Genomic DNA, 24,546 nt, shown 5'->3' with positions numbered 1-24,546 from the left:
AATATATATTGTTAGTATCGTTCACGTGCGCATCTCTAACCAAAAGTCTGGTTTTTCACTCTGGAAAATTTTCCTCACAAGATTTGGCTTCGATGGCTCCGTTTAAGCGTATGAGACAGCCGAAGATTACGACACAGGCATTGCTGGACTTTGATCTGGGCGAGAGCTCTTCGGATAGTGATTTCCTACCCGATATTGGATCCGACGACGATGGTTCTAAAGACGAAAGCGACGGCGAGGAGGGCGACAGTAGCAGTGGGGGTAGTAGCAGCGATGGCGGCGATTCAGATTCGGATAAAGGAGGCTCAGACTCGGAGGATTCGACAAAACAGCTGAGGCAACTTCTAGCTGAGGAAAACAGAGCTGCAGCATCAGTTGGAGGAGGAGCAGCATGCGGAGAAACTGTTGTAAATGGTGTAGTGGCGGGAGCGGGTGTGGGTACCCTACCCCGACCCCTGCAACTGAATCAGCTGTCAAAGGCTCCCGCGAAGCGCATGTGCTGCGTTTGCCTGGGCGAGCGCAGCGACGATGTCAACGAGATTGTTGAATGTGATTCCTGCGGCGTTTCTGTTCACGAAGGATGTTACGGCGTTAGCGACAATGTGAGCATCTCCAGCACCAATTCAACTTGCTCCACAGAGCCCTGGTTCTGTGAAGCTTGCCGAGCTGGGGTAACCGAGCCAGATTGCGAGCTTTGCCCCAATCGTGGAGGAATCTACAAAGAGACTGATGTGGGCAAATGGGTACATTTGATTTGTGCCCTCTACGTGCCAGGGGTTGCCTTTGGCGAGGTGGAACAATTATCTTCGGTAACGCTTTTCGAAATGCAGTACAGTAAATGGGGAGCTAAGGTCTGCTCCCTGTGCGAGAATTCCCTTTTTGCCCGGACAGGAGTGTGCATTGGCTGCGACGCCGGTATGTGCAAGACTTATTTCCATGTCACCTGCGCTCAAGAAGCTGGATTTCTTATCGAAGCTCATCATGAGGACGATGCAGCTGATCCTTTCTATGCCCATTGCAAAGTTCATTCAGAAAAGGAGATGATAAAAAAGCGGCGAAGAAACTATCACACTCTCCGCTTGAATATGATGCAAAAAGCCAGGGATAAAGAGGAGGAATCGTTAATAGACCAGCCCAATCCTGCCCAGGCGCGTATTCAAAGAAAACTTCAGAAGATACAATCGAAATATTCGCAACATAAGCGAATGAAACCCCTGCCCTGGGTTCCCACCCAAAAGATGTCTCGACTGCTGACCACATCGGCCTCGGCTTGTCGCCGCCTTTTAGCCAAGGCGGAGACTATGTCGGTGGACGTTCACTACTTGGAGCAGCGAGAGGCTCACATAAACGCATTGACTGATATTCGGAAAAAATGGCATATTGCTCCAGCCTTTAATGTGGAATTCACTGCTTACTATATGGATCGACTAAAGCGCATGGAGGATTTCCGTCAGCAACAACAGAAACTGATTGTACATAATGCAACATTGTCCAAGGATCAGGATTTGCTAAGAGCTCAGTACGATTCAGCTTTGGAGGAGAGAAAAGCGGAGAAATCCCAACGAGATTCACTTTTCAGTAGCATTAAGTTATTGCATGGAGAACTGAGCCAGATCTTGCCAAGTTTAAGCTTACCAACAAATCTAGAATTAATTGCACGACCACCGGTAAAAGAGGAGGAGCAGGTGGAAGTGTTCACTCCCACTCCTCCACCGCCGGCGCCTCCACAAAGACCCATTTCAGTACCTACGGCGGCTGCCTTAAAAATGGGTGTAGGCTTTCCTCTGCTAGGTCATCTGGGGCCTCCAGGCACTCGACTCCTAAGTACCCATGCATCTGCTGCCACTAAGACTCCCACACCGCCCACCATTGCGCCATCGGTGTCATGCGGCATCTGCAAACGTCAGAATGATCAACATTTATTGGTTAAATGTGATACTTGTAATCTGCATTATCATTTGGGTTGCCTGAATCCCCCCCTGACTCGACCCCCCAAGAAATCCAAACAATATGGTTGGCAATGCTCGGAATGTTGTGATAAATCTGATGGCTCTGATGCACTCACTGAGATCATCTCATCTGGCCCTAGAAAATCTCGCACACGTTTTAATAAGGAAGGGAATTTAGTGTACATGGACCATTACTCTTTAGATGATGTGCCGCCATCCCCCATACACAAAGAGCCCACGGCGGGTAAACGGACATTAAACAAATCCTTGCCAGCGGGCATTGGGGAAAATCTAGAGGAATTTGTTTGCAAGTTACCTAAACGAGCCAAAATGCAATCCCCTCGAAAGACACCCATAAATGGTGAGTAGAAATCGATCAATTACTAAAATATAATAATAAATCATTTCTATCTCTTAGTAGTGGTACCAGCTGCGTCCCAATTGGTCACACCTACAGCCAGTTGTGAAGATTCAATAGATGATTCCATAGGGAAACAATCCCGCAAAGGCAAACGCAAGGATAAGCACAAGGACTTGGAGAAATCTTTAAACAAGGAGCACAAAAGAAAGCGCAAGAAGCGTGCTCATATGGACGCAGAGCAACAACAACAGGATACCACTACATCCAATCAAGTTGGCAGCACCATAAAAATAATATTTAAAGCATTGCGTTTGCCTGGTGAAGATGCTCCCGAATCTCAGTACTTCTATGTGCCAGCAAATGCTGTACGTTCAGTGGATGAAGCCTCTAGGCCGACATCGGTGGAAACTGTTGAGGACAGTGGTGGACCAGTAGTAGTTGCAGCACCAGTAGCATCTGTAGCGCCAGCAGCGGTAATAGCACCAACTCCACAACCAATTGTTCAGGAAGAACAACTACCTGTCGAAGCAGTAGATCAAGTAACTCCGGTTGCTATCATAACGCCTTCGCCGAAGCGTAAAGTTAGCCCTCGTAAACCAAGTCCACGCAAACCTCGTATAGGACGTCCAAAGACTGCGAATAGTAAACCTGCTGTTGAAATTAATTGCTGCGTTTGCTCAGAAAGTGGAAAAACCAATCAGGTTGTGACATGCGATGAGTGCCACAAGCATTATCATTTCGCTTGCCTGGAGCCGCCATTAAAAAAATCACCAAAAATACGAGGATATTCCTGGCACTGTGCCGATTGTGATCCCACTGATGCAGAAGAGCCCAAGAAATAGTTTCCAATCAAATTTTATTATTGTAATTATTTACTCCTTTTGAGTACAGTATTCATAATTACTTTTAGCTATGATTTAGTTTTCTAATTATTCCAAAAACAAATTAAATTTTATACATATTCACAAAACATTTAAATTATAAATTATTTTAAAACTAAACACTGTTTTGTTTATCGAATTAGCAAGAGTATTTAAAGCTCGATGCTTTTTAAATTTTACATTCAAAAATAAATAAATAAAATTTGTACATTTGTCTGTTGTTTTTGAATTTCCGTTATATTTTTAAGTATCGATTGTCTTTAAATAATCGAGAAATTTTATGCCATCACCAGGTGGCACTCTACTTTGGAACTTATACGGCATTTGGGTTTTGCTTAATTTATGCATAAAAAAATAAAGCTCATGCATAAAAACCTAATTGATTGGAACTATAATGTAAACTACAATTTAATAGATGAATATTGTAGTTTATGCAATGTTTGTATATACATAAACAGTTATTACATTTGCCTAATGCAGCGGATTTTTTGAGTCGTCATGGCGGCTGCCAAATGGTTTTTGTTTAATCCCATCAAATGCTCATGGTATGAAATTTTTTTTTAGAATGGCCACGTAAAAAACAAACTGCGAGCAACATATGTGCGTAAATAAAAAAGAAAGAGTAAACATCTAACAGGCAACGCGGCAGTTCGTTGGTTTAGGTGAATTGGAGTCAGGTTGCTGCAGCTGAGAGTTATAGAGAGACGGAAATGTTCTTTTAACCCGTGACAATGGACGAGAAACTCAAATATTCGCTGCTTCGCGGCGACCTGGTGGACACTCAAAGCATTTGGACAAGGTAAGGCCTCCATTGATTGTTGATCCTGGTCATGATGTGAGCGCTTTTTCTCAATTGCAGGCATGAAAAACGTGTGTGGTTTATCACACTAATAACAGGCACATGCATGCTGTATTCCACCCGCACTACCATGCCGCTGCTAGTTCCTGCAGTAGCTGCCGCTCAGAAATGGAGCAAAACGGACTCAGGAACTGTGCTAAGTTCCTTCTTTTGGGGTTATACTTTGACACAGGTTGTGGGCGGCTACTTCAGTGATCGGTTTGGTGGCCAGAGAGTTATACTGATAGCTGCTGTGGGTTGGTCGCTGATAACATTCCTAATGCCCACAATTATTTGGTCAACAAGTTCCATTAAATCATATGCCATTCCATGTATAGTTACAGTACGCATCTTGAATGGAGCTCTGCAAGGTGTACACTTTCCCAGCATGATAAGCCTAACTAGTCAGGTGAGTAATGATTCAAATCAAGATAGCAACTATGATATTTGTGTGTTCTTGGTGTTTTAGAATCTCTGTCCAAATGAACGAAGCAGTTTCTTTGGCCTTCTGACCGCAGGATCCGCCCTGGGCACCTTATTGACCGGCATCATGGGTTCATTTATTCTAGATTACTTTGGCTGGTCATATGTCTTCCGTGTTATTGGCCTAATGGGCTTTGCCTGGGCTCTGGTGCTAAGGTACTATGCCATGGCTGGAGAACGCAATCGAATCATTAATATTGCTACGCCCTCGCGTCTGTGTGCCAATAGAACGCCCACAGAATCAGCTGTTCCCTGGTTACGCTACTTTGGTCGCTTGTCTTTTTGGGCCTGTGTCCTTACTCATGCCTGTGAGATGAATTGCTTCTTTGTGTTACTGTCCTGGCTGCCCACATACTTTCACGATGGATTTCCCCAAGCCAAGGGTTGGGTTGTCAACATGATACCATGGTTAGCTCTGCCTCCATGTACATTATTTGCAAAATATTTGACCACAAAAATGTTAGCCCGAGACTGGTCCACAACAACGGTGAGGAAATTAATTCAGAGCTGTTGCTTTGCCGCACAAAATTTGGCATTGTTTGTCATGTCCAGGACAACGGATTTCCATACTGCCCTAATATGCATGACCATAATCATCGGAGGCACCGGATTCCATAATAATGCCGTTACGGTTAATCCTCAAGATTTGGCACCTTTACATTCGGGAAGTGTGTTCGGGTTAATGAACACTGTGGGAGCTATTCCTGGTTTCCTCGGCGTTTATTTGGCCGGGCATATACTGGAATTGACACAAAGTTGGCCAATGGTATTTAGTGCAGCGGCAGGCATCAATCTGGTGGGTTGGATTATATTCATGGTCTTTGGTTCAGCTGAGGCGATTGTTTAAATCGATGTTCTTTTTTTAATTTATCTAATTCTGTGTGTATATAGTAAAATATTTTAGTCTTAAGTAGAAAAAAAAAGTAAAGAAAATCCTAATGATCAGAGCGTGATATATTATATATATGTACATATATAGATCTCGGATTATAAAAAAAATACGGACAACTCCATAAAAGTGGAAAGCATTGAGGATGTAAAAAGAGTTTGCATTAAGGTTGTGCTCTTCATGGTATTAGAATGAAGGACACTTGTTTGAAGTTGACAAAACATTTTGAAATAAGCGAGACCATTAACTTTGATAGATTATATCTATGCATATATATATATATATATATAGTTAAACATTTCATCGCAAACTCTGTAGATATATGAATAAAAAAATCCAGATATACATATATGTCAAAAGTAAAACCTAATTAGACAATGCTCTTGGACATATAAGGGCCATCCAGTTCATAGCCCATTTTTCGATAATAGTTGCGTGTGCCTACTCCAGAAATGACAGCCAACTTTTGGCTACAATGCTCTTCCCGTGCTATACGCTCAGCCTCCTCCATCAAAAAGCATGCCAAAGCCCTGATGCTGAAATTTGGTGGGATCACGAGCATTGACCGGCACAACTGACCCATAGACATGAAGTTCACGGACTATAGAGCAGGGCACAGCCTTTAATTCTGGCCGGAAAGTATCTGGCGAACATTTACGCAATCTGAGCAGACCAACTAAGATATCCTGTTCGGGATCTTCGTAGGATAAAAATGTTTCCCAGCCGCCATTTGCCACATAATCGCGTCGTATCAACTCAATTTCATAGGGACGTACTTTGTTGTGAATCTCCTGGATGCCCACTTCGCGCGTGCGAACATCCCTACAAGAAGTTCCCAGATCTTTCATGCGAGCCAGGGCCAACTCACGTAAATTACCATGCTCCACACCAGAGCTTAAAAAATAAAAATCAGTTTAAACAAACAAACTATATAAAGAATTATCTTCCGACCTACCTCACCAGGGGCATCGGAATGTCTCGTTGTACCCGATAGACCCTCGTCCATGGCGGTACTAGAGCCAAAATCTTTGCCACTAGGTCGACCAGCATCGATGGGGGGATATGACTTATATCTACCTGTCCTCCATAGTTCATACAATCCTGTTCCACGGATTACTAATGTGGGATAAATTTTAAGGCCATCCGAACGGAAGGCAGGATTCTCAAAATATTCAATAAACTGATCAATATCACGTTCAAAATCCACATTCGGAAGATCGGGCATCATGTGAGCGACTATTTTGTATCCAGCATCTTTGCCCAGTTGAAAACTTTCGCAGACAGCTCGGACGGTGTGACCGCGATTTGTGTCCCTGGCTACATCCTCATAAACCGATTGCACACCGATCTCTAGACGAGTACATCCATAATTCAACATATCCGAAATGTGTCTTTTAAGGCAATAATCTGGTCGGGTCTCTATGGTAATGCCAATGCATTTGGTGCGAGATTTCTCAGAGTAGCGAACGGCTTCAGCAACATTGGCACTACTGTGACCAGATAGGGCATCATGAAGATTTCGTATAAAGTAATCGCGGTATTCCTCTGAAAGACACATAAATGTACCGCCCATTACAATGAATTCCACTTTGTCCACCGAATGACCCAATTGTTTTAATTGCTCCACACGGTGACGCGTTTGCAGAAATGGATCATATCGGGCCCGGATAGCACGCATTGAAGTGGGTTCATAGCCGGTGTAGGATTGAGTAGAATATTCGAAATCACTGTCTGGTCCACCAGGACAATAGACGCAAATGTTTCCCGTCATATTAATGTGGGGACAACGATGAGGCTTGCACATGACGGCTACCACTGCGATCTAGAATTAATCATGAATTAGAATCGACATAAACAACTGCATCTCGCATCTTACACCACTAGCTGTTCTTATTGGTTTAGCTCTTAATTTGGGTAACAAAATCTTCTTGGCATCCTGCGGTACAGCTGCTATTATATCAACCAACCTGGGCGAACTGTCCAAGCCATATTTGGATGAAATGAGCGACTTCATTCGGTTTAGATTTACATCCTTCTTCGCTTCGTGGGCCTTAAGAAGCTCTTGAATGATTTCGCCAACAACAAGAATTCGGCGCTCTTCCCGGCTTAGTCCCACAGCTGGCAGAAAAGAAATGTACACATTAACATTGTTATAACAATATTAATATTATTATATGGCCTACCCAACTTATTCTTTGGCTTCATTTTTGCTGCAAAAATGAAATAAACTAATGCACGTGTGGAATTGTTATTGTTATTGCCAAATAAACTGCTATCGATTACTGCAAAGTTATCGATTTATTCGATAGTTTACAGTAATTTACCATATGTTGCATAAACAAACTTCTTGATTTCTTATTCGGCCTTTTGTTTTTAATTAAAAAGGGGCAAGATGTCATATACTATTTTGCAAAAATTATCTCTACAATGTCTGAAAGTAGATCAGCCTTTAATAAGTAAGTATTAGCTTTGCAGATCCAAAATTTTTATTGTTAAACTTTGAAATTTCAATAGCCACCATACGTAATGCCAGCAAAAAAACCGGTGGAAGTACGCGCAATAAAAAGGGCCATCCTCGTCCAAAACATCGTGGCTGGCGCGTATTGGATGGACACTATGTCTCGCATGGCACCATTTTGGCCACCCAGTTGACCACACGTTTCCATCCTGGTTTAAATGTAAGTCGACAATATTCCCAAAATAGATTAAAACTCATCACATAATTTCTAGGTGGGATTTGGACGCAATGGAACTTTATTTGCCATGGAGCACGGTCGTGTTATTATGAGCTGTGAACCCATTGATCCTAATTGGGATCACACATGGGTACAAAGAAATTACGCTGGGCGACAGGATCAAACAATCTACAAAAAATTCTTCAATGTTATACCCGAAAAACAACATCAACGGTTTCGTCTAGTGGAGGAAATTTAAAACTTTTATCTATTAAAAATAAAACATACAAGAAAAACAGATATTCAATTTCTAATTAATTTATGGTTCTGTCATGCATGAGTTCCCAAGTAGAGATAAGGACTCCACAATAAAGGGCTCTGTCAGGACCAGGAGACGAAATTTTTGCATTGGTTATCGACCCATTTGAGGCCAACTGTCAATGTTATCAGTGTTGTGAAAAAGTAGATAATTAATCGATTACCGATTATAAATATAATGGCAACACTACTCAAGCGCAGCCAACTTCATTGACTTCCTTTCTTTCCAAAACTCTGAAGATGGTAGGTGGACGTCAATAAAGCAGTTGAGCATAAAATGCTTGCTAGAGCTTAATTAAAATGAAAACGTAGAAGTTTATTGTGTTTTGCCCGTCAACATTTTTATGCACTGAAGTTGAAGATGTGCAGAGCAATGTAAAAGTGAGATTCGGCGGGTGTAAACTGCCCAACATAACCTCATTTACACGTGCAATTGCAGACACTAAAGTAAAGTGGAAAAAAACATGGTTTACTAATTTAAAATGTAATTTCATTTTTCCAGTCGAATATCAAGAGGAAGAAGACCAGGAAGCTGCGTGGTCATGTCAGCCATGGTCATGGTCGTATCGGCAAGCACCGCAAGCATCCTGGAGGTCGCGGTAACGCTGGTGGTATGCACCATCACCGCATCAACTTCGACAAATACCATCCCGGTTACTTCGGTAAAGTTGGTATGAGGAACTTCCATTTGCGCCGCCAGCACAAATTCAGACCAGAAATCAATCTGGACAAATTGTGGTCTCTGGTTGGACCCGAGAAATTCGCCGAACTGGAGAAGGAGAAGAGCACCAAGGCACCAGTCATCGATTTGGTTCAATTTGTAAGTGAATCTCTTAAAAGAATTCTATGCTAAATGTGCTGCTGCGTTGGCATCTTTGAAATGAAGATTCACCTAAGGCGATGGGCGGACTGAATGCGAATGTGCAATCGCTCAAATCCTGTTGAGAAATGCCTTTCAGATTAAAGATTCGTAATGTGCAACATATTTTATCAGCTAAAGAAGAACATGTCTCCATTACACGCACAATTTTGTAACCGAGTATCTTTTTAATCTTATCCTCCACAGGGTTACTACAAGCTGCTGGGACGCGGTCACTTGCCCGCTCGCCCCGTGATTGTGAAGGCCAAATACTTCTCCAAGAAAGCTGAAGACAAAATCAAGAAGGCCGGTGGTGTCTGCTTGTTGAGGGCTTAAGTTTTAAGGTGTGATTTTTAAATTAATTATTTACCTAAGAATAATAAAACTGAGTAAAATGTAAATTTTCGTTGTACTCTCATACAATTTAAGTTCAAACTAATATAACATATTCTTTAATTAGTTGTTTTTTCTTATTGCAGATTCTTCTACAAAATAAAAGCAAATGGAATACATTCGACGATCTAAAATGTATTTGTTTTTTAATAAATTTAAAAAGAAAAACAAAGATTAAATTGTTTTTGATTTTAAAATGTTTTAAGTTAGAATCTGGAAAAGGAAAAAACGGCCTGGACAGGAGAAACAGAAGTTTTTTTTTTTGTTTTAAATATTTTGCTTTTATTTTAAAAATAGATATTAAAGCTAAACTAAAATACTTCCAACTGTTCTATGGGCAGCCACTTGGAGCTTTCCAAAGCGTCATACAGGCGCCGGTCTGAATCAATAGTTTCACGATTCAGTTTATCCACATCGAGAACAAACTTATGATCCTCCAGTCCGTAATCGTCATCGGCACCACCATTACCAGTTGCCAGTCCACCTTCACCCTGCAACATTTGTTGTTGTTGCTGCTGCTGCTGTTGCTCATATTGGGCACTACGCTGGGCGCTCCAAGCTTCGGCATGTTGTGCCAATGTTTGAGGATTCGAATGGGATTGTGACATGGCCTGTTGATAATACGCGGCGGCATCTGTAATTGATGGACCGCCAGCGCCTTGTTGATCATAATAGCCTTGCCAGGCATTATAACCCTGCCAATAGGTGCTAGTCGGATCATAATATTGCGAGTAATCGGTTCCCGCCGCTGCAGTTGTTCCCGTCGTTGATGTGGGCCCTGCGCCTCCATATCCATAGTTACTATTGGTGCCACCCAAGCCCAAGGCAGCGGCCAGTTCTGTCTTTGGTTTGGGAACAGCATTGCAAATCTTGATGGGCCTAGTGCCTAGTCCAATGTAGCCATTCATATCGTAGAGAGCTGACTTTTGCTCATCCTCGATGCCAAATCGCACAAACCCGTAGCCTTTGGAGAACCCCAAGCTATCCAGAATAACCTTCGCTGTTTTGATGGAGGTGAATTTACTTGAGAAAACCTTATACAGTTGGTAATCATCTACATCGGAGCTGAGATCACCGACCCAAACGCTGAATTCTCGCTCATTGCCGGGCAATTTGTATGAATTGCTTGCTGAATTCAAGCGGAAGCGTACAATGGGATTGGTCCCGGGAATGGGTTTGCCATTTAACTTATGCATAGCATCCAAGGCATGATCATCGGATATAAAATTTACGAAACAATATCCCGCTGGTTCTCCGGTGTATTTGTTGCGCATCAATCGCACTGTAGTGGGATCTTCACCCATCTTCCGGAAAGCCGCAATGATGAAGTTTTCCGTCATGTAGGACTCGAGCTATAAGGCATGAAATGTGAGATTACCAACCTCCAATTATATCGAAGATTTTACTTACGCTTCCCATCCATAGTTGGCAATGCACTGATGACATATTTTATTTATATCTATTTTACAATTTCAAAATAAATGCTTTCGCTGCGTATGTTTTCTTTTTCAATTAGTGATGTGACTTCTCTTTGACATTTAACAGAGTGCTGCCAACTCTTAAAAACTAGTGATGTGAGACATTATGCACGGTTACTCTCACCCTTAGGACTTTTTACTCGGACCCTTAGGACTATTACTCGCACCCTTAGGACTTTTACTCGCACCCGGTCACTCTAACCTTGGCGCTTGGATTTAAATCTATGATTTCATAATGTATTTTTGTATCATGTTGAAAATGTTGTTTATTTTATTTTCAAGTCAAATGAAAAATATTCAACAAGTTTACTTATTTTAACCAGATTGGTAATAAAAATGTTTGAGTATCTCTTAAAAGGTTAAGTTTAGCCTAATTCTAATTCGTATTTAAGTGTTGAGATAAGTCAATTTTAAAAAATTTAAATATTTGTTACCTTTGTTTTTGAACGTTTAGTTTTCATCGCGATTCATGAAATTTGATTTGGATCTACTTATAAAGTTAATGTCACTAACGATATTAAGTTAACATTTAATTTGCTATCAAACGTGATGTCTAAGCTAAAAATAAATTGAACCACTTTTATCTACGTAAATCGGCAATTAAGATTTATGTACTTTTAGTGACGTTTTTGCAAAATATTTCGTATTTTTGTATATAACTACATATTTGCTCAGTTATACATGCGTATGTATGTACATATAAGTCCCTGTGTTGCCGGCTGTGTAAATATTTTGAAATGTTTTTAATTTTTTTAACAACTTCGTTGCATGCCAATGTCAATGCCAAATGGTTTATTATTATTATTATTATTATTTTTCAACACTCGAAAGTTCAATACCTTATGTATTGTGGTCTAGAGCCCCTCGGCTGAGGAGGTGGGTGGGGGGTGACTTATAAATCAGCAAGCAAACACTTATCGATTGACAGTAATAGTAATCCAAATCCAAATCTAAAACCGTTTATGACGATTACCCTCGAAGGTTGCCTATTATCAGAGTTTGAAAATTTTTGTGGTTCATTGCGCAAAAAAAAAAAAAAATAAATAAATAAACTATGAATGAAACGTGTGACGCATTTAGTCAAATTTTGGCCCAAACATTTGGCATATGTAAATTAAGGTAATATACTTGAATGTGAAATGAAACCGGTTTTATTAATGAAGAATTTTAAGTTTATGCTAGACAATTTTAAACATTTCATCATGCTGGGCACCTTTACTAACCTTATTCTTGTTCTTATTGTTAAATTATTTTTCCAGTTTCCCACGCCGATCTTCCATCTTGCTCTGGTTTCTTTCACATCTGATCTCCCCCTCTCTATCTGTCTCTGTGTGTGTGTTTCGTTGTTTAATGCTTATCTTATCAGTAGAGTGCTCTTTCAGTAAGACACAAGAGGGAAGAGGCATATTACTTATAACAAGAGACTCGTCTATTCGACTACAATTATACACAGCTATAATCCCCTCTGATTTACTGCCCTATCTTATTCCTCTTAAACTAACGAATTGAATGTTGAATAGGTGTCATAGGAATACGTTATGGTACTTCTTAATTGAAGAGAGTTTTTTAAACTAGTTTGAAATGAACCAAATGTTAGTGGAAAGCGAACAAATGCATTGTTCACAAAAGATCTTTAGATCATTAGAGTTATTTATTGCGTATTGGCAAATCTATCTTTACTAACAAGATTAATCTAATTCGCAGTGGAATAAGGAGATATTGATCTAACTTTGAGAATTCATATTGTTCTTTGAAAAGCCTTTTGAATAACTTTTCCTTTTGTTTGGCAAATGTTTGGTGGTAAGAGAAACTGGCGATGTTACGAAAAACAAAAGTCCATTAGTAAATATTTTTTTGTGAATTTAGCGTAAACATTAAAGAAAAAGGAATATTTGAAGACTCTAAAGCATTTCCAGTTACGTTTCTAAGATTTATTGGCTGGATCCTAAAATTCACATTTGGGAATACGTCCACTTAAGTGCTTAGAACTTTAGGTCGAAGGGTATACGCATATTCGACTTAAGCTGTTTTGTATTTTGTCGGCATCACAAAGCGGCACGAGCGTAATCACAGTTTCTTCTGCGGTCATAAGGTCAAGGTGTGAGATTTTTCTCTTAAATTTATTTTTGTGAATTTATGCGTCTTTAAGGTGGGTCAGACACGTTTAAAATTAAGTCATTAGAAACAACATTTTAATTTATAAATAAATCATTCTGTTTTTGACTTAAATTGTGGACAATTCTCTATAATCTAAAAACGACTGCATCGATTTTTTACGGCTCGATAGTGTAACCAACAATTATGTCCTATTTTGCATTAAAAGAAAGTAGTTTTCTTGAATTCAAACAATTTTAAGTTGTTTTTTTAATAAAACAAATAGGATTTAGTTTTTTAATTTATGTACCTATAATTATATTTTAAGGAATAATTTTTTATTTTTTTTGTGTATTTATTTTTATTTGCGATCTATCCTTAAAGGACAAATAGCAAATGTTCTCAAAGATAATCATGAATGGGGGTGGAATCACCAGTCCGTCTCTGGACAAAATAGCATGTCTTGCATAGCATGTGACTTCTTCTAATCTGCATGCTGTTGTCCAGCAGTTTGAGTGCTGACCATAAATTGAACTAAAGGATATTTTTTCAAAGATCGCAGCCTATTCATATCCTTCTTAAGTTATAAGTGCCTGAATTAAAGCTTGACTACTTTTTCCTATATAGTTTTCGAATCTTCGGTCTGTTACGATAAAAACATAATTATAGATCCACCGATTTTAAAGAAATTTTATTTTAAATGTAGTGGAATTCTTCCTTTGTGTATTGATTGACATAGAAACAAAAAAAAAAAAAAAAACTCTAGATAAAATAATCTACGAATAGAGTTTAAAGTTATTCTCGACATCGATCAAAATTTAACTACAATAACATTTTTATCTCTCATATTAAAGAGTTCTATGATCCCAATACATTTAACTGGCACCCCCGATAGAAAATGATCGAATGTAATTTAATGTCCCCTTAGGAAGAATAATTGTATGCTAGAAACTTAATCCAAACGACTATGAACCACTAGCAACTTTTTAGCACAACAAAAAAAAAAAAAGAGTGTCTGGAGTCCTCGCAAGCCAAAATGACACAGATCACGAGGCCAGTCAAAGGACTGTAGAGGATTATCAATTGGCTCTGCTCGAGCAGAAGATGTCACCTTAGTTGGTGATTTGAAGAAGGGTCTGGCATCTGGGCAATTTAGGGGAACAAAACGAATAACAGTTTCATTTACCATACTCTTATCTTTCAAACTAATACTAAATAAAAGCACCTCCCCATTTTATCCACAAAAACTTCGAATATTGACAAAAAACACAATTATTACTTACCCAGTTTCTGCATCAAACATCAGAGTCATGATTCTTCTTGAACAACATTTTGAGTTTGTTTGAGTGTGGAAACGTGAACTTACAAATTCAACTCACTTCCGTTCTGACAAATTAGCAGTTTAAAATATTATTATTTTATAAATAAATATTATTCGCCAGCAATCACATGTCTCTGGCTCTGTCTCAGACTCAGACATTTTGGTGAAGGCCCGCCCCGGATTCAGCACTCGATTCCAAGCTCTCAACGCCCAGCTGTCAGTTAGTAGGAAATACACCCCGTGCAAATATTAACAAAAGACAAACAAAAACAAAATTAAAATATTTATAAAAAAAAAGTGCAACAATTAAATGTTAAAACTCATTTAACATGCTAAAAGTTCTTACAATTTTTCACACTTTTAATGAATATTGCATGCAATGAATGCAAGTTCATACATATCATATATCATATATGTTTGTATGTATGTACATATATAGGTATGTGTATTTATCAGGTAGATATAATGCCGGCCCCTTTTGGTTATTAAAAATTATAAAATTAAGTGTATGTTTGTTGAATTTCCCCAAGACCATAATTATAATTTGGGGCTCACTTTCGGCAATTAAGTTATTAAAACATCTGAATGACACACCCATCTATATATATTGGCATCGGGCGTACGCCCGACTTTATAGTTAGTTAGTGAATGATTCAGTTTTCGAGGGGGAACAATCAATGGAATTTGACACTATTAAAAATCGAAAGCAAAATCACATGCTTTGACTTTTGTTGCTCTAATGGCTAATGGCTTGTTTTTCTTCAAGTCGGCATAAACTATATATTTATATATACATATATGTATATGTTTCCGAAGGAAATCTTATCTCTGACCATGTGTTTCCTCAGTGGTGCAAAAGTCACTGAATTTAGTTATAATAAACTCAACTCGGGAGGACTATAAAGATTAGACCCTATATTATTATTAGTACCACATTGTAAAAGTCATATTTAAGATAGCAAAAAACAAAGTTTATTTTATTTTTATGGCCCTATACATAAGTTAGATAATGTCAATTAGGGCATAATACAAAGAATGTAAAAACCAAACCTAGCCAAATGGAAACTGAAAAAAAAAACCAAGAACTTACATAAAATGTCAGGGTTAACCCGATTGACTATGACTCGATACTTTGACTTCAACTTGACTCCAAGTTGTCAGCCTTCATTATTTCCCCCACTCTCCCCTCTCTCCACCGATCAAAATAGTTCAAATTTGCGTGATGTCTCTGCAGTTTTTTATTTGTATAACTTATAGTAGTTAGTTTTTCTTGTCATCGTCGTCGTCGTCGTCGTCGGCGTCGTCAGTGCTGCTGCTGTGGCTACTGCTGACCCTCAAAATGTTATTGCCTTTAAGCATCAATATTCATTTTGGTTTAATTATTTAAGCATTTATTAATTTTCAAAATGTGTTTGCCCCTTCCACCGGTTTGCGTAATCGTTGAATTTATGCAAGTTTCTAAATAGCTGAAAATTATAACAAAATGGCAAAAGGTGTTTTAAAATTAATCTAACTGGATTTCTAAATGTTTTACTCGTAAATTAACTGTACCAAATATAAAACAACTGTGACATAAATGTACCTACTGCCATATTTCCATATGGATATAGTAATGCGTTTGTTGTATATGTAAAATCCATTGTGTGATTGATTAATGGACCATAAAATGTGAGGGCGGAGGCTGAGATTTGTTTTAAGTTATTGCAACTACATATGACGCTTGACTTTACATTTCTATGAACAATTTCTAGTCTATTTCTAGCTTCAACATGTTTTAACATTCTTACAACAGCAAAAATGACATAATAATACATTTATTGACCTGTGAAACCCATTCAGGAAATGACAAAAGCAAAGAATGACATTTTCTTGGGGCATTACAAGGGATTGCATCTAGATAGAAAAATTATTTTGAGAAAACTTCTAAATTCATAGGATTAGTATAAATTTTCAAAGATTCATACACTTACTTTTAAATTAAACTGTTTTTGGAGAAGCTACAGCACTTATCCTGAAAAACTTCCCAAAGAAAGGAACCAAATAAATCAATCAATCTGATTTCCTTAAAGAAATGTAAAATCTCTCAATTAATCTTAGAAAATTTAAGGCTTCTTAAACTAAAAAATCGATTTTGTCCCTAAATTTCAAACCTAAATCGTGAAGAAAAGTGTTAAAGTTACTACATTTTACTAACAATTAGCTCTAAGACTGGAATATCCGACTAATCGGTTCATCTGTTTCCAAAAATTCTTTGTCTTTGATCATACAACCAAGCTTTAAAGGGTAAATATTTTCTGAAAAAAACATCATTTGTTAGTAATTTGTTTTCCATTCCTAAAATTTATAAAAAAAGGATAAAGAGTTAATATGAATTTGTTGCTCAATGAATTTATGATGTAAATTAAACACAAATTGTTTGTCCCCTAAAGTAATAATTTAATAATGGTCTTGATAATGATCACAAAGTAATATTTTTGAGGTAGCAGATATTAGATATTCTCTTGAATTTAAGTTACATTTAAGGAACCTAATTTATATAAGATATAGTGTGGATATACGGCATCCAACTCTGGGGCTCTGCATCCCTTTCAAACATTGAATACCTTCAGCGAAACAAGGTACTGCAACGAATCGTAAATGCTCTCCTGCATAGAGACCTTGACAATTCCATACATAATGGATGCAATCTGAAGGCGGAGCGAGCAATACGTTTTGAAGCTTGAAGATCATGTAAATATTCTGGCTATTAACCTGCTGGATAACAGTACCCAAACAAGACGACTGAAAAAGAGACACCCACAGGATCTTTCATTCCTACCTCCACAGATCTGACAACCCCCGGAACATCAGGAATGCTAACCTGTAAAACCTTCAAACACTTTTCAGAATTTCCCAAGGATCTCAGCATTTACCAATTCAAAATGAATATCATTAAGCCGTGGGATTATTATTGAACACACGAAGCAAAGGAAACAGACATCTAAGTTGTCTTCAATTATAGTTGTCTAATGTACTTAGATTATGTTAGATTAAAACACTCGAGTCAAATTCATTGACACATTGCTGGGTGATTAGATAGAGAGGGAAAGTTGGTCGCTTCTTCATGAGTGGGACGGACCTTGGTGGTATTTGCCAGGATATTAGCGATTACCTGAGGAAATCGATAACTGTCTTTTAAGATAAGGTATCGCTCAGTCTAGTCTTTCATAGTTCAATGAAAAATCTTATTGTTCATATAAGTACTTAAACCGTCATATACATTATTTTGCTATGGAATCAATCGCTTGCGGTTGTGTAGAATAATTGTTAAGTATAGAATATTAAATTTAACTCACAGTCTTATACATTAGTGTATATACATATTGTATATAGAATCTAAATTTACTAAAAGTACAAATTGCGATTTAAATGCTTTGATAACGTAATAACTGGTTCGACTTGAAATTATTGAATGGAATATCAAAGAGAGTATTGTGAATGCTGAAGTTCAAAATATTTGTAGGATTTCATGTCTTTTCACAACTTATGATAAATATGACTTACCCATACATTTCTACATCAATTTGTTTGTTTTTAATGTATTTTCCTTAGCGCATGGTTTGCTCCACAAACTAAAAGAAACTGGTATTGAACCTATTCTGATGAGCCAAAAATATGCAGCTATTTTACTTAATAGCACAAAGAATTGAGAATTTTGAACTACTATTTCAAAAATCCCTATATTTCTTTCCTCCTGATGTTGAATTTTTAAGTTTATAACAGTTCAAACCGTAAAATAAATAAATTTATACTTATATAAACGCAACAGTAGCTGAGATTGAAGACACATTGCCAGAAATAAACTTTGAGACTATTTACTTACAGGAGATCTACCCTTTACACCGCCGAGCTGCTTAAAGTCCACTAAGCGTTTTATCTATAAGTCACGGAAGCTATAGCTTTAAACGCGATTTATTATGAAAATATTGAATAGTGCTCCGAAATATATCACACAGCTTCAAGTGACATGGTATTCTACAACACATTCAAAATTCATCCAAATGGGTGATGCGCGTACCTGAAGTTACCCTTGTTAGACATCACTGTACCTTTTGGGCTTCTCGAGTCTCTGTCGTCTTTTTCACCAATTATTAAAATTAATCACTAATTAGTGATCTATCTAATGTAATTTCTCGAACTATGAAAAAGGTGAATTACACGTCCAATTAAACGAGATACTTTGCATCAAAAAGAAATAAAAATTGAATGGACTTTCAACTGTTTATCCCTTTTTTGTTTATAATGCAAAGAGTTGCTGTTTAGTTAATTAGGAATCAGGAATTTCCAAAACAGCTCGAGAAAGTAAGGGGGTTGTGGGTAAATAGAATGTCATAAATTGATATAATCAAAACTGAATACATTTATATTGCATATTAAACAAAGAGATCGGATCACTGATTACTTATTTCTCTAAAATAAAAACCATTTGAATGAAAATAAAAAATATGATTTGATGTTACCTTTAAAGATTTAGCATTCTGATAAGAAAGATACCAACAATGAATGAAATTCCTTAAAAAATCATAGTTTCCATATTTTTTCACATATTTCACATACTGAAGTAATTTTCATTGAGTTTTCCCTGTCCAAATGTAGTTGACGATGATAATGATGATGACGATTATAATGTTGGCCTTGTGTCTCCTTGTGTGCACAGTTAATAAACGATCTTAGGCAGTCCATTAATTAAGATCTTCATTATATTGCACAGCATGTTTTGTTGGGTTTGTTGGCACACAAGGAGCTGGAAGCTGCACAATGTGTGCCCCATGTGACTGCAAAACGCCACAAAGTCAGAGTCAAAGAGTGGCAGGCTGAGTCGTAGAGTCAGTCATGCGATTCATACATGTAATTTCTCTTATAAATTATTCATATGAGTATGTACACACATAGTTGATAGATAGGCTACCCAGACTTATAGGCCTATGGAGCATGGGCATGCCCCATGCTCATGGTCGATCGTAGTTTATTTGCTTCCCCCATTTCTCCCCTTGTCACTCCGCAAAACCCAACCCGTTCTCAGTGTAAATAAGAAAAAGAAGCAAGTTATTTAGTTTGTCATCTTTTTTTCCATCATTTTTTTTAATTGATCAGACGAGCAAAAAAAAAAAACAAAACCTACAGAAAAAGTGTTGGATTCCATCAATTCTTTGAGGTCATCGTTGTTGTGGCAGTTTGATTATCAAAAAAATGTTCTCGTTCTTAAAGTCGACTGTTAGATGCCCTGTTGGAGAAAGTCATTCTCTAAGAATTTTCTAACGGGTCATTACGTAAGATATCTCTTACCATTTCAGAGTCTTAAAGTGTTTTATGCTTTTGCATCGATAAAGTCCTTACTTGTGTTAGTATATATATTAAAATTGATATATAGAAGATTGTTTGTAAAGAGTTTAGGCAAATAAAGCGTCGTAACTTCCTCAAAAGGCTTATAATCCATGATTTATATTCATAAAAAGGATTTGCAGTTTAAATTTTAGAACATAGTTTTACTTAGTATACCCCAAATGTCCCCAAAATTACTGTTATACAGGGTATGCAAAACTGACAAAAAATATATAAACTTTGGCGCCCGCCACGGACCCATAAATAGAAGACAGTTTTTTTTGTTTTTGTTTTGCTGGGCCGCTTAATTAATTTGTATATAAAGCGAAAAAATATGCGAGTCAAATAAAAACCATTGAAAAAACTGCGGGGACGGGTGAGTGACCGAGGGGGCTGCAAAGAGCGAAAGAGAGGGATAGAGTTTTTTGTCTTCCTGCTCTTTTGTACATATGTACATATATCCAACCAGTTAAAGCCGGAAATTATTTTCGGTCAGGGACATGGTTAGGCAGTTTTAACTGGAGTAGCAATACGAACACTTAGATCCGAAATGCAGTGGATAATGGATAATGGTCATGTTCATGTCAATTGGCAATGGCAAGTGATGAAAATCGGCTTTAGAATCGCATAGAGATCACATGTCTACGCACTTCTAATTGATTGGGGCGACGAGCATTAATTTAAAATATTAAATTGGAATGACAGAATCCCAGTTAAAGCATATGTACATCCATCCATCTCAATATAATATGTATTATATTTAATTAATCATTGGTTATTATCAATTAAACTTCCTTTTTTCATTTCATTTGCCTTAATCTTTAACAAGAAATACAATATATAAAATATTTTTAAAGAAGAAAACAAGTCGTTTATTCTTTAACGATGGGTCTCGACTTCATATGGTTGATGGTTGTGGTGTCTGGACAAAGTAAGTATGCCATTGATAAGAGAATTGACTGATAAATCAGTCATGTCTGTGATCCAGCTTACACATTCTTTCCCAATCGCCATTCCCCTTCCCCTTCACTCTGACACTTTCTCTCTCTCTCTCTTCAAAGCGAGGTGTGCAAATTAAGTAATGAGTTTGGAAACAAAAGCGAAAAGAGAAAATAAATTTATAGCAAAAAGAGTTTATAAAATCAGAACAAGTCGAATTTTTGCAAACATTCCTGTATAAAGTCAACTTTTTATTAAACATTTATTAAACAACTTGTCAAAGTTTCATTTAAATTTAAACAATTTAAAGTCCATTCCTAATAAAATTCATGTCCCCTTTCGCTTTTGTCTTTAAATAAATTTTTGTTCGCTTAATTTGTTTTCAAATTTTAGTCAGAAATTACGCCTGTCTGTCTGTCCGTCCGCCCAGTCGACGTCATCGATCTAAATGTGAACTCAATTATTTTGGCCGTAATCTCAACTTGTCAAAGATCCAATCTAACCTGTTTTGTTTCATTTATTCATTTTTAAGCTTTACCCCTCTCGCCCATTCTTTGACTTGGCAAATTAAGACATTTTTCCAAAGTTGTAGAATATTTTAAGGTTTTTAAAGAAAAGTGAATATGTAGAATTTAAGTTTGTACTTGTTCTTATTAAGTAAGTAAGTTTTATTAGCTTTAGTCTAATTTACCTAAGGAACATAACTTTCCTTTTGAAAATATTATCCTAAATATTTCTTTGCTTGGTTGAAAAAGTTCATTTGAAATTAATAGCTAAAAAATTTTAATTTTTTAGATTTTAGTTTCAACTAAATAATAAAAATAATAATAATAATTCAAAGTTATTGAAAATAAACAAATACTTAAAGACTTAAATCACTTTTGTAAAACTGAAAGACTTAAGTTAATTTTTAGGAATGGTTTAGCTTAATGTTAAGCGGATTCACCTGAAGGACTCTATCAATTAATGCTTAGTTTTGTTACTTACAATTAGATTCTATTATTTATCATATAACAAACTATCGAATAATTAATACAGTCTTATAGTGGATTTTGTATTTCGATTCCTTAAGGTTAGATTTTTTGGCACTTTCAAGAAATTTTTCAACATTTTCGAACATTGATTGCAATTTCCACACATAAATTTTGTATTTACATAATCAAATTTGAAACTCTTTATTGAAATCTCTATTGATTTTCAACTTCTAATGATCTCACAATCAGATGCCTTTGATATATATATTCTTTTCTTCTAATAGTTTTCTCTCTCGTTTTATTTTTAAGAATCACTCAATGACATTTAGTTTTTTTTTTTAAATAGGTGAATAAAGTAATTTATGATTTTTGATTCCTACTTAACTTACACACACCTCGTAGACTTAGTTTGCACTTGCCAAACTGATAGATATACTTACATAGGTATGTAGTTACGTGCTGACAAGCATCTGGATTAGATTTCCAGCGATAACTGAGACCTACTTAGATCAAGTGAATGACATTGCATTGCTATACTTACACTTATCAGAATGATTATCTTTTAAAGTGCCAATTTATCATGACAGAGGCGCACAAGTCATTGCACTATCTCTGTCTTTGAAGGCATAGATCATATTACGGCATGCCAAAACCATAATGTAAACCACTAGACAATGGAACGTGATCATTACCAACAGATCGGAAAAAAAAAATTGAAATAATTACTTTAGTTTGCATTTTAGTTTTTAGCAAACAATTAACATTTCAAACTAATTTGGACTAGTTAGAATTCACTTCTAGTTGGTAGTGTCTGGCTTAGTAAGTTTTAGCAGCTCTATAAGCATTCACTTTGTCACCCAATCAAACTATCCTCCCAAGCCTCCTCCCTGTGTCCCGCCCACTTTGATTAATTGCATTGCGCAAAGCAAAAGCGAAAAATAAAAACCCGCCTCTAACCGGTAACCGTTTGTAACTAAACTATGTAAAAAAAAAAAACAAACAACACAAAAAATAAACTGACTAAACAAAAAATCTAGTTGCGAAGCTTGTGTTTGTTAATACCCTGCACTGCATTTGGCCGGCCATTTCAAACTGTCCAGAACAACACATAGTTCTTCTTCTTATTCGTCTGGGAAATTAAGAAAAACACGTGTCTATATGCAAGCAGATGAAAAAGATATTAAGTTTTCTTTTTGTTTAGTTTCTTTGTTGTGATGAGCCTATTTATATCAGATTGTTAAAACTATATACATAGATACCTTGGGAACACTTAATTTATACTATAAAATAGATACATATATGTCTATATACACAAATATTCTTTTGTTTCTATGTAAAATTCACAAAAAAAAAAAACTACATTTTGAAGGCTTTAAATAAATTAAGATCAAGCAAAAATCTTAAATTTTCAATGCGAATCTAAACTTTTATTACAGTTAAGTTTCTCAAGTTAAATTTCAATTTTTTGGGATTTTAAAGAATTTATTTGTAATCTTAATTAACTAATTTATTTGTAGATATAATATATTAGTTTAGGGACTTAGCACCTATTCAGTTATTTGCTAATAGCTCTGCCGACTCGAGTTGAATATTTTTGTAAACAAAAGATAAAAAATGAATTGATTTTTATGTTATAACTTCACTTATCGGTTACCAATTCATTTTTTATCTTCTATTTACAAAAGTATTGACGTCGAGATGTTAGTGCTATTTGTGATTTAATATACATATAACAAAATGAAGTTATAAACGACAAATTGTCTAGGACGGATTCGTGAAAAAGGGTTAAAATTGGATTTGAAATTGAGCTCATTAACTCATAAATGTTTAAATATATTAGAAAGCTCAACGAATCGAGATTTGAGGCTTTGGGTCCCATAATGAATTAAATGCATAATGGCGAATGCTTAAATTAATGGAGTGAAAACAAGTGCTTACGATGGATTTAAATGAAAATCATTTAAACTTTTAAAATGTTTGATCAAATTTAATAGAAACGAGAGCTGAGGAAGTTTTCAAATGAATGAGTCAATCATTCAGTTGGTAACCCATAAAAAAACGAACAAAATGTTAATATTTAGAGTACTTGAAGTTTACAAAGGTATCCATCATTCATTTATTCGGTTTTATAGATTGATTCGTTGACTTAAGAGTGCTTGAACCCGTTTAGAATTAAGTATTTATTATAAATTGAGAACAACATTGTTAGTAACTTTGAATATGACTCCAAAACATCAGCTTTAATTTAATGTATTCCTACAAAAATACATAGATTAAATCCTTTAATCATTTCAACTAAACAATAAACTTTTTTATATTATTTATATCTGGTATTCATTTTCACATATTTGTGTGTGTTTTACATAAAATCATTATTATCCCTTATTCTGTCGCTTACCTAAAGTTAGGCAAAGTCTCAATCCAGTCAGCCAACTGCGATGCCATTCATATTTGTTTACATAATCATCTTAATCAGGATTTTATATAATTTCTGATCATATACGAAACTTTTTCCAAAGAATTTGTCTTAATAGACACAGTCATAAATGATCTAATTTTCTGATCACAAATGGCTTCTACATAAGAATGGCTGCAAAAATGATACCCTAGACTAGATGGGTTTTGATTAATTTCATATCACCCCTTTTTTTGAATCGATTTCTTCTTATAGAAATCAGATTCTGAACATTTTAAAGTCAATTTTCAAGCTTTGAAATACCTTAAAGGCAATGC

At 36.5% G+C, this 24,546-nt stretch overlaps 6 protein-coding genes across 7 annotated transcripts; 4 read left to right on the top strand and 2 right to left on the bottom strand.

Annotated features, from left to right (window-relative positions):
* The first annotated feature begins 6 nt into the window (after nt 1-6).
* LOC137572273 (PHD finger protein 14) lies at nt 7-3,311 on the top strand. 2 transcript variants are annotated; one of them, XM_068284020.1, is made up of 2 exons: nt 7-2,310; nt 2,371-3,311. In XM_068284020.1, exons 1-2 carry the CDS (start codon nt 93-95, stop codon nt 3,150-3,152), a joined length of 3,000 nt encoding a protein of 999 aa, XP_068140121.1. In that variant the 5' UTR covers nt 7-92; the 3' UTR covers nt 3,153-3,311. The 2 variants fall into 2 exon arrangements, with proteins under 2 accessions (XP_068140121.1, XP_068140120.1); XM_068284019.1 differs by having other exon boundaries at nt 8-2,310; nt 2,368-3,311.
* Nucleotides 3,312-3,601: 290 nt separating this feature from the next.
* On the top strand, nt 3,602-5,771 carry MFS18 (major facilitator superfamily transporter 18). Its single transcript, XM_068284038.1, has 3 exons — nt 3,602-3,990; nt 4,051-4,438; nt 4,499-5,771. The coding sequence occupies exons 1-3, from the start codon at nt 3,923-3,925 to the stop codon at nt 5,357-5,359; spliced, it is 1,317 nt and encodes a 438-aa protein (XP_068140139.1). The 5' UTR covers nt 3,602-3,922; the 3' UTR covers nt 5,360-5,771.
* Nucleotides 5,352-7,665, bottom strand: Elp3 (elongator complex protein 3). Its single transcript, XM_068284037.1, is given in 6 exon segments — nt 5,352-5,915; nt 5,917-6,295; nt 6,357-6,460; nt 6,462-7,223; nt 7,278-7,519; nt 7,585-7,665. Coding segments are annotated over 6 exon segments (1,653 nt in total). The 5' UTR covers nt 7,607-7,665; the 3' UTR covers nt 5,352-5,771.
* Nucleotides 7,666-7,721: 56 nt separating this feature from the next.
* Nucleotides 7,722-8,376, top strand: mRpL27 (mitochondrial ribosomal protein L27). The gene is made up of 3 exons (XM_068284044.1): nt 7,722-7,857; nt 7,916-8,079; nt 8,132-8,376. Exons 1-3 carry the CDS (start codon nt 7,794-7,796, stop codon nt 8,333-8,335), a joined length of 432 nt encoding a protein of 143 aa, XP_068140145.1. The 5' UTR covers nt 7,722-7,793; the 3' UTR covers nt 8,336-8,376.
* Nucleotides 8,377-8,507: 131 nt separating this feature from the next.
* Nucleotides 8,508-9,818, top strand: RpL27A (ribosomal protein L27A). The gene is made up of 4 exons (XM_068284043.1): nt 8,508-8,637; nt 8,897-9,214; nt 9,461-9,597; nt 9,733-9,818. Exons 1-3 carry the CDS (start codon nt 8,635-8,637, stop codon nt 9,587-9,589), a joined length of 450 nt encoding a protein of 149 aa, XP_068140144.1. The 5' UTR covers nt 8,508-8,634; the 3' UTR covers nt 9,590-9,597; nt 9,733-9,818.
* Nucleotides 9,819-9,906: 88 nt separating this feature from the next.
* On the bottom strand, nt 9,907-11,315 carry Secp43 (tRNA Selenocysteine associated protein). The gene is made up of 2 exons (XM_068284042.1): nt 11,057-11,315; nt 9,907-10,998 (listed from the first exon to the last, which is right to left on the bottom strand). Exons 1-2 carry the CDS (start codon nt 11,090-11,092, stop codon nt 9,958-9,960), a joined length of 1,077 nt encoding a protein of 358 aa, XP_068140143.1. The 5' UTR covers nt 11,093-11,315; the 3' UTR covers nt 9,907-9,957.
* Between the last annotated feature and the right edge of the window lie 13,231 nt (nt 11,316-24,546).

Source organism: Drosophila tropicalis, unplaced genomic scaffold (genome assembly GCF_018151085.1).
Source record: "Drosophila tropicalis isolate 14030-0801.00 unplaced genomic scaffold, ASM1815108v1 contig_3, whole genome shotgun sequence".
Lineage (NCBI taxonomy): Eukaryota > Metazoa > Arthropoda > Insecta > Diptera > Drosophilidae > Drosophila > Drosophila tropicalis.
Note: the sequence above shows the minus strand (reverse complement) of the source record. Positions and strands in the feature narration are given on the sequence as shown.

What these genes read in the sequence shown, in the direction of transcription:
- Secp43 (XM_068284042.1), bottom strand. Translation starts at nt 11,092, where the DNA reads ATGTCATCAGTGCATTGCCAACTATGGATGGGAAGC. An exon ending in GCCAACTATGGATGGGAAGC is followed by an intron (nt 10,999 to 11,056) that starts GTAAGTAAAATC and finishes CATGCCTTATAG; the next exon opens with CTCGAGTCCTACATGACGGA.
- MFS18 (XM_068284038.1), top strand. Translation starts at nt 3,923, where the DNA reads ATGGACGAGAAACTCAAATATTCGCTGCTTCGCGGCGACCTGGTGGAC. An exon ending in ACTCAAAGCATTTGGACAAG is followed by an intron (nt 3,991 to 4,050) that starts GTAAGGCCTCCA and finishes TCTCAATTGCAG; the next exon opens with GCATGAAAAACGTGTGTGGT. An exon ending in TGATAAGCCTAACTAGTCAG is followed by an intron (nt 4,439 to 4,498) that starts GTGAGTAATGAT and finishes TTGGTGTTTTAG; the next exon opens with AATCTCTGTCCAAATGAACG.
- RpL27A (XM_068284043.1), top strand. An exon ending in TCATCGATTTGGTTCAATTT is followed by an intron (nt 9,215 to 9,460) that starts GTAAGTGAATCT and finishes TATCCTCCACAG; the next exon opens with GGTTACTACAAGCTGCTGGG.
- mRpL27 (XM_068284044.1), top strand. Translation starts at nt 7,794, where the DNA reads ATGTCATATACTATTTTGCAAAAATTATCTCTACAATGTCTGAAAGTA. An exon ending in AGTAGATCAGCCTTTAATAA is followed by an intron (nt 7,858 to 7,915) that starts GTAAGTATTAGC and finishes AAATTTCAATAG; the next exon opens with CCACCATACGTAATGCCAGC. An exon ending in GTTTCCATCCTGGTTTAAAT is followed by an intron (nt 8,080 to 8,131) that starts GTAAGTCGACAA and finishes CATAATTTCTAG; the next exon opens with GTGGGATTTGGACGCAATGG.
- LOC137572273 (XM_068284019.1), top strand. Translation starts at nt 93, where the DNA reads ATGGCTCCGTTTAAGCGTATGAGACAGCCGAAGATTACGACACAGGCA. An exon ending in TCGAAAGACACCCATAAATG is followed by an intron (nt 2,311 to 2,367) that starts GTGAGTAGAAAT and finishes TCTATCTCTTAG; the next exon opens with TAGTGGTACCAGCTGCGTCC.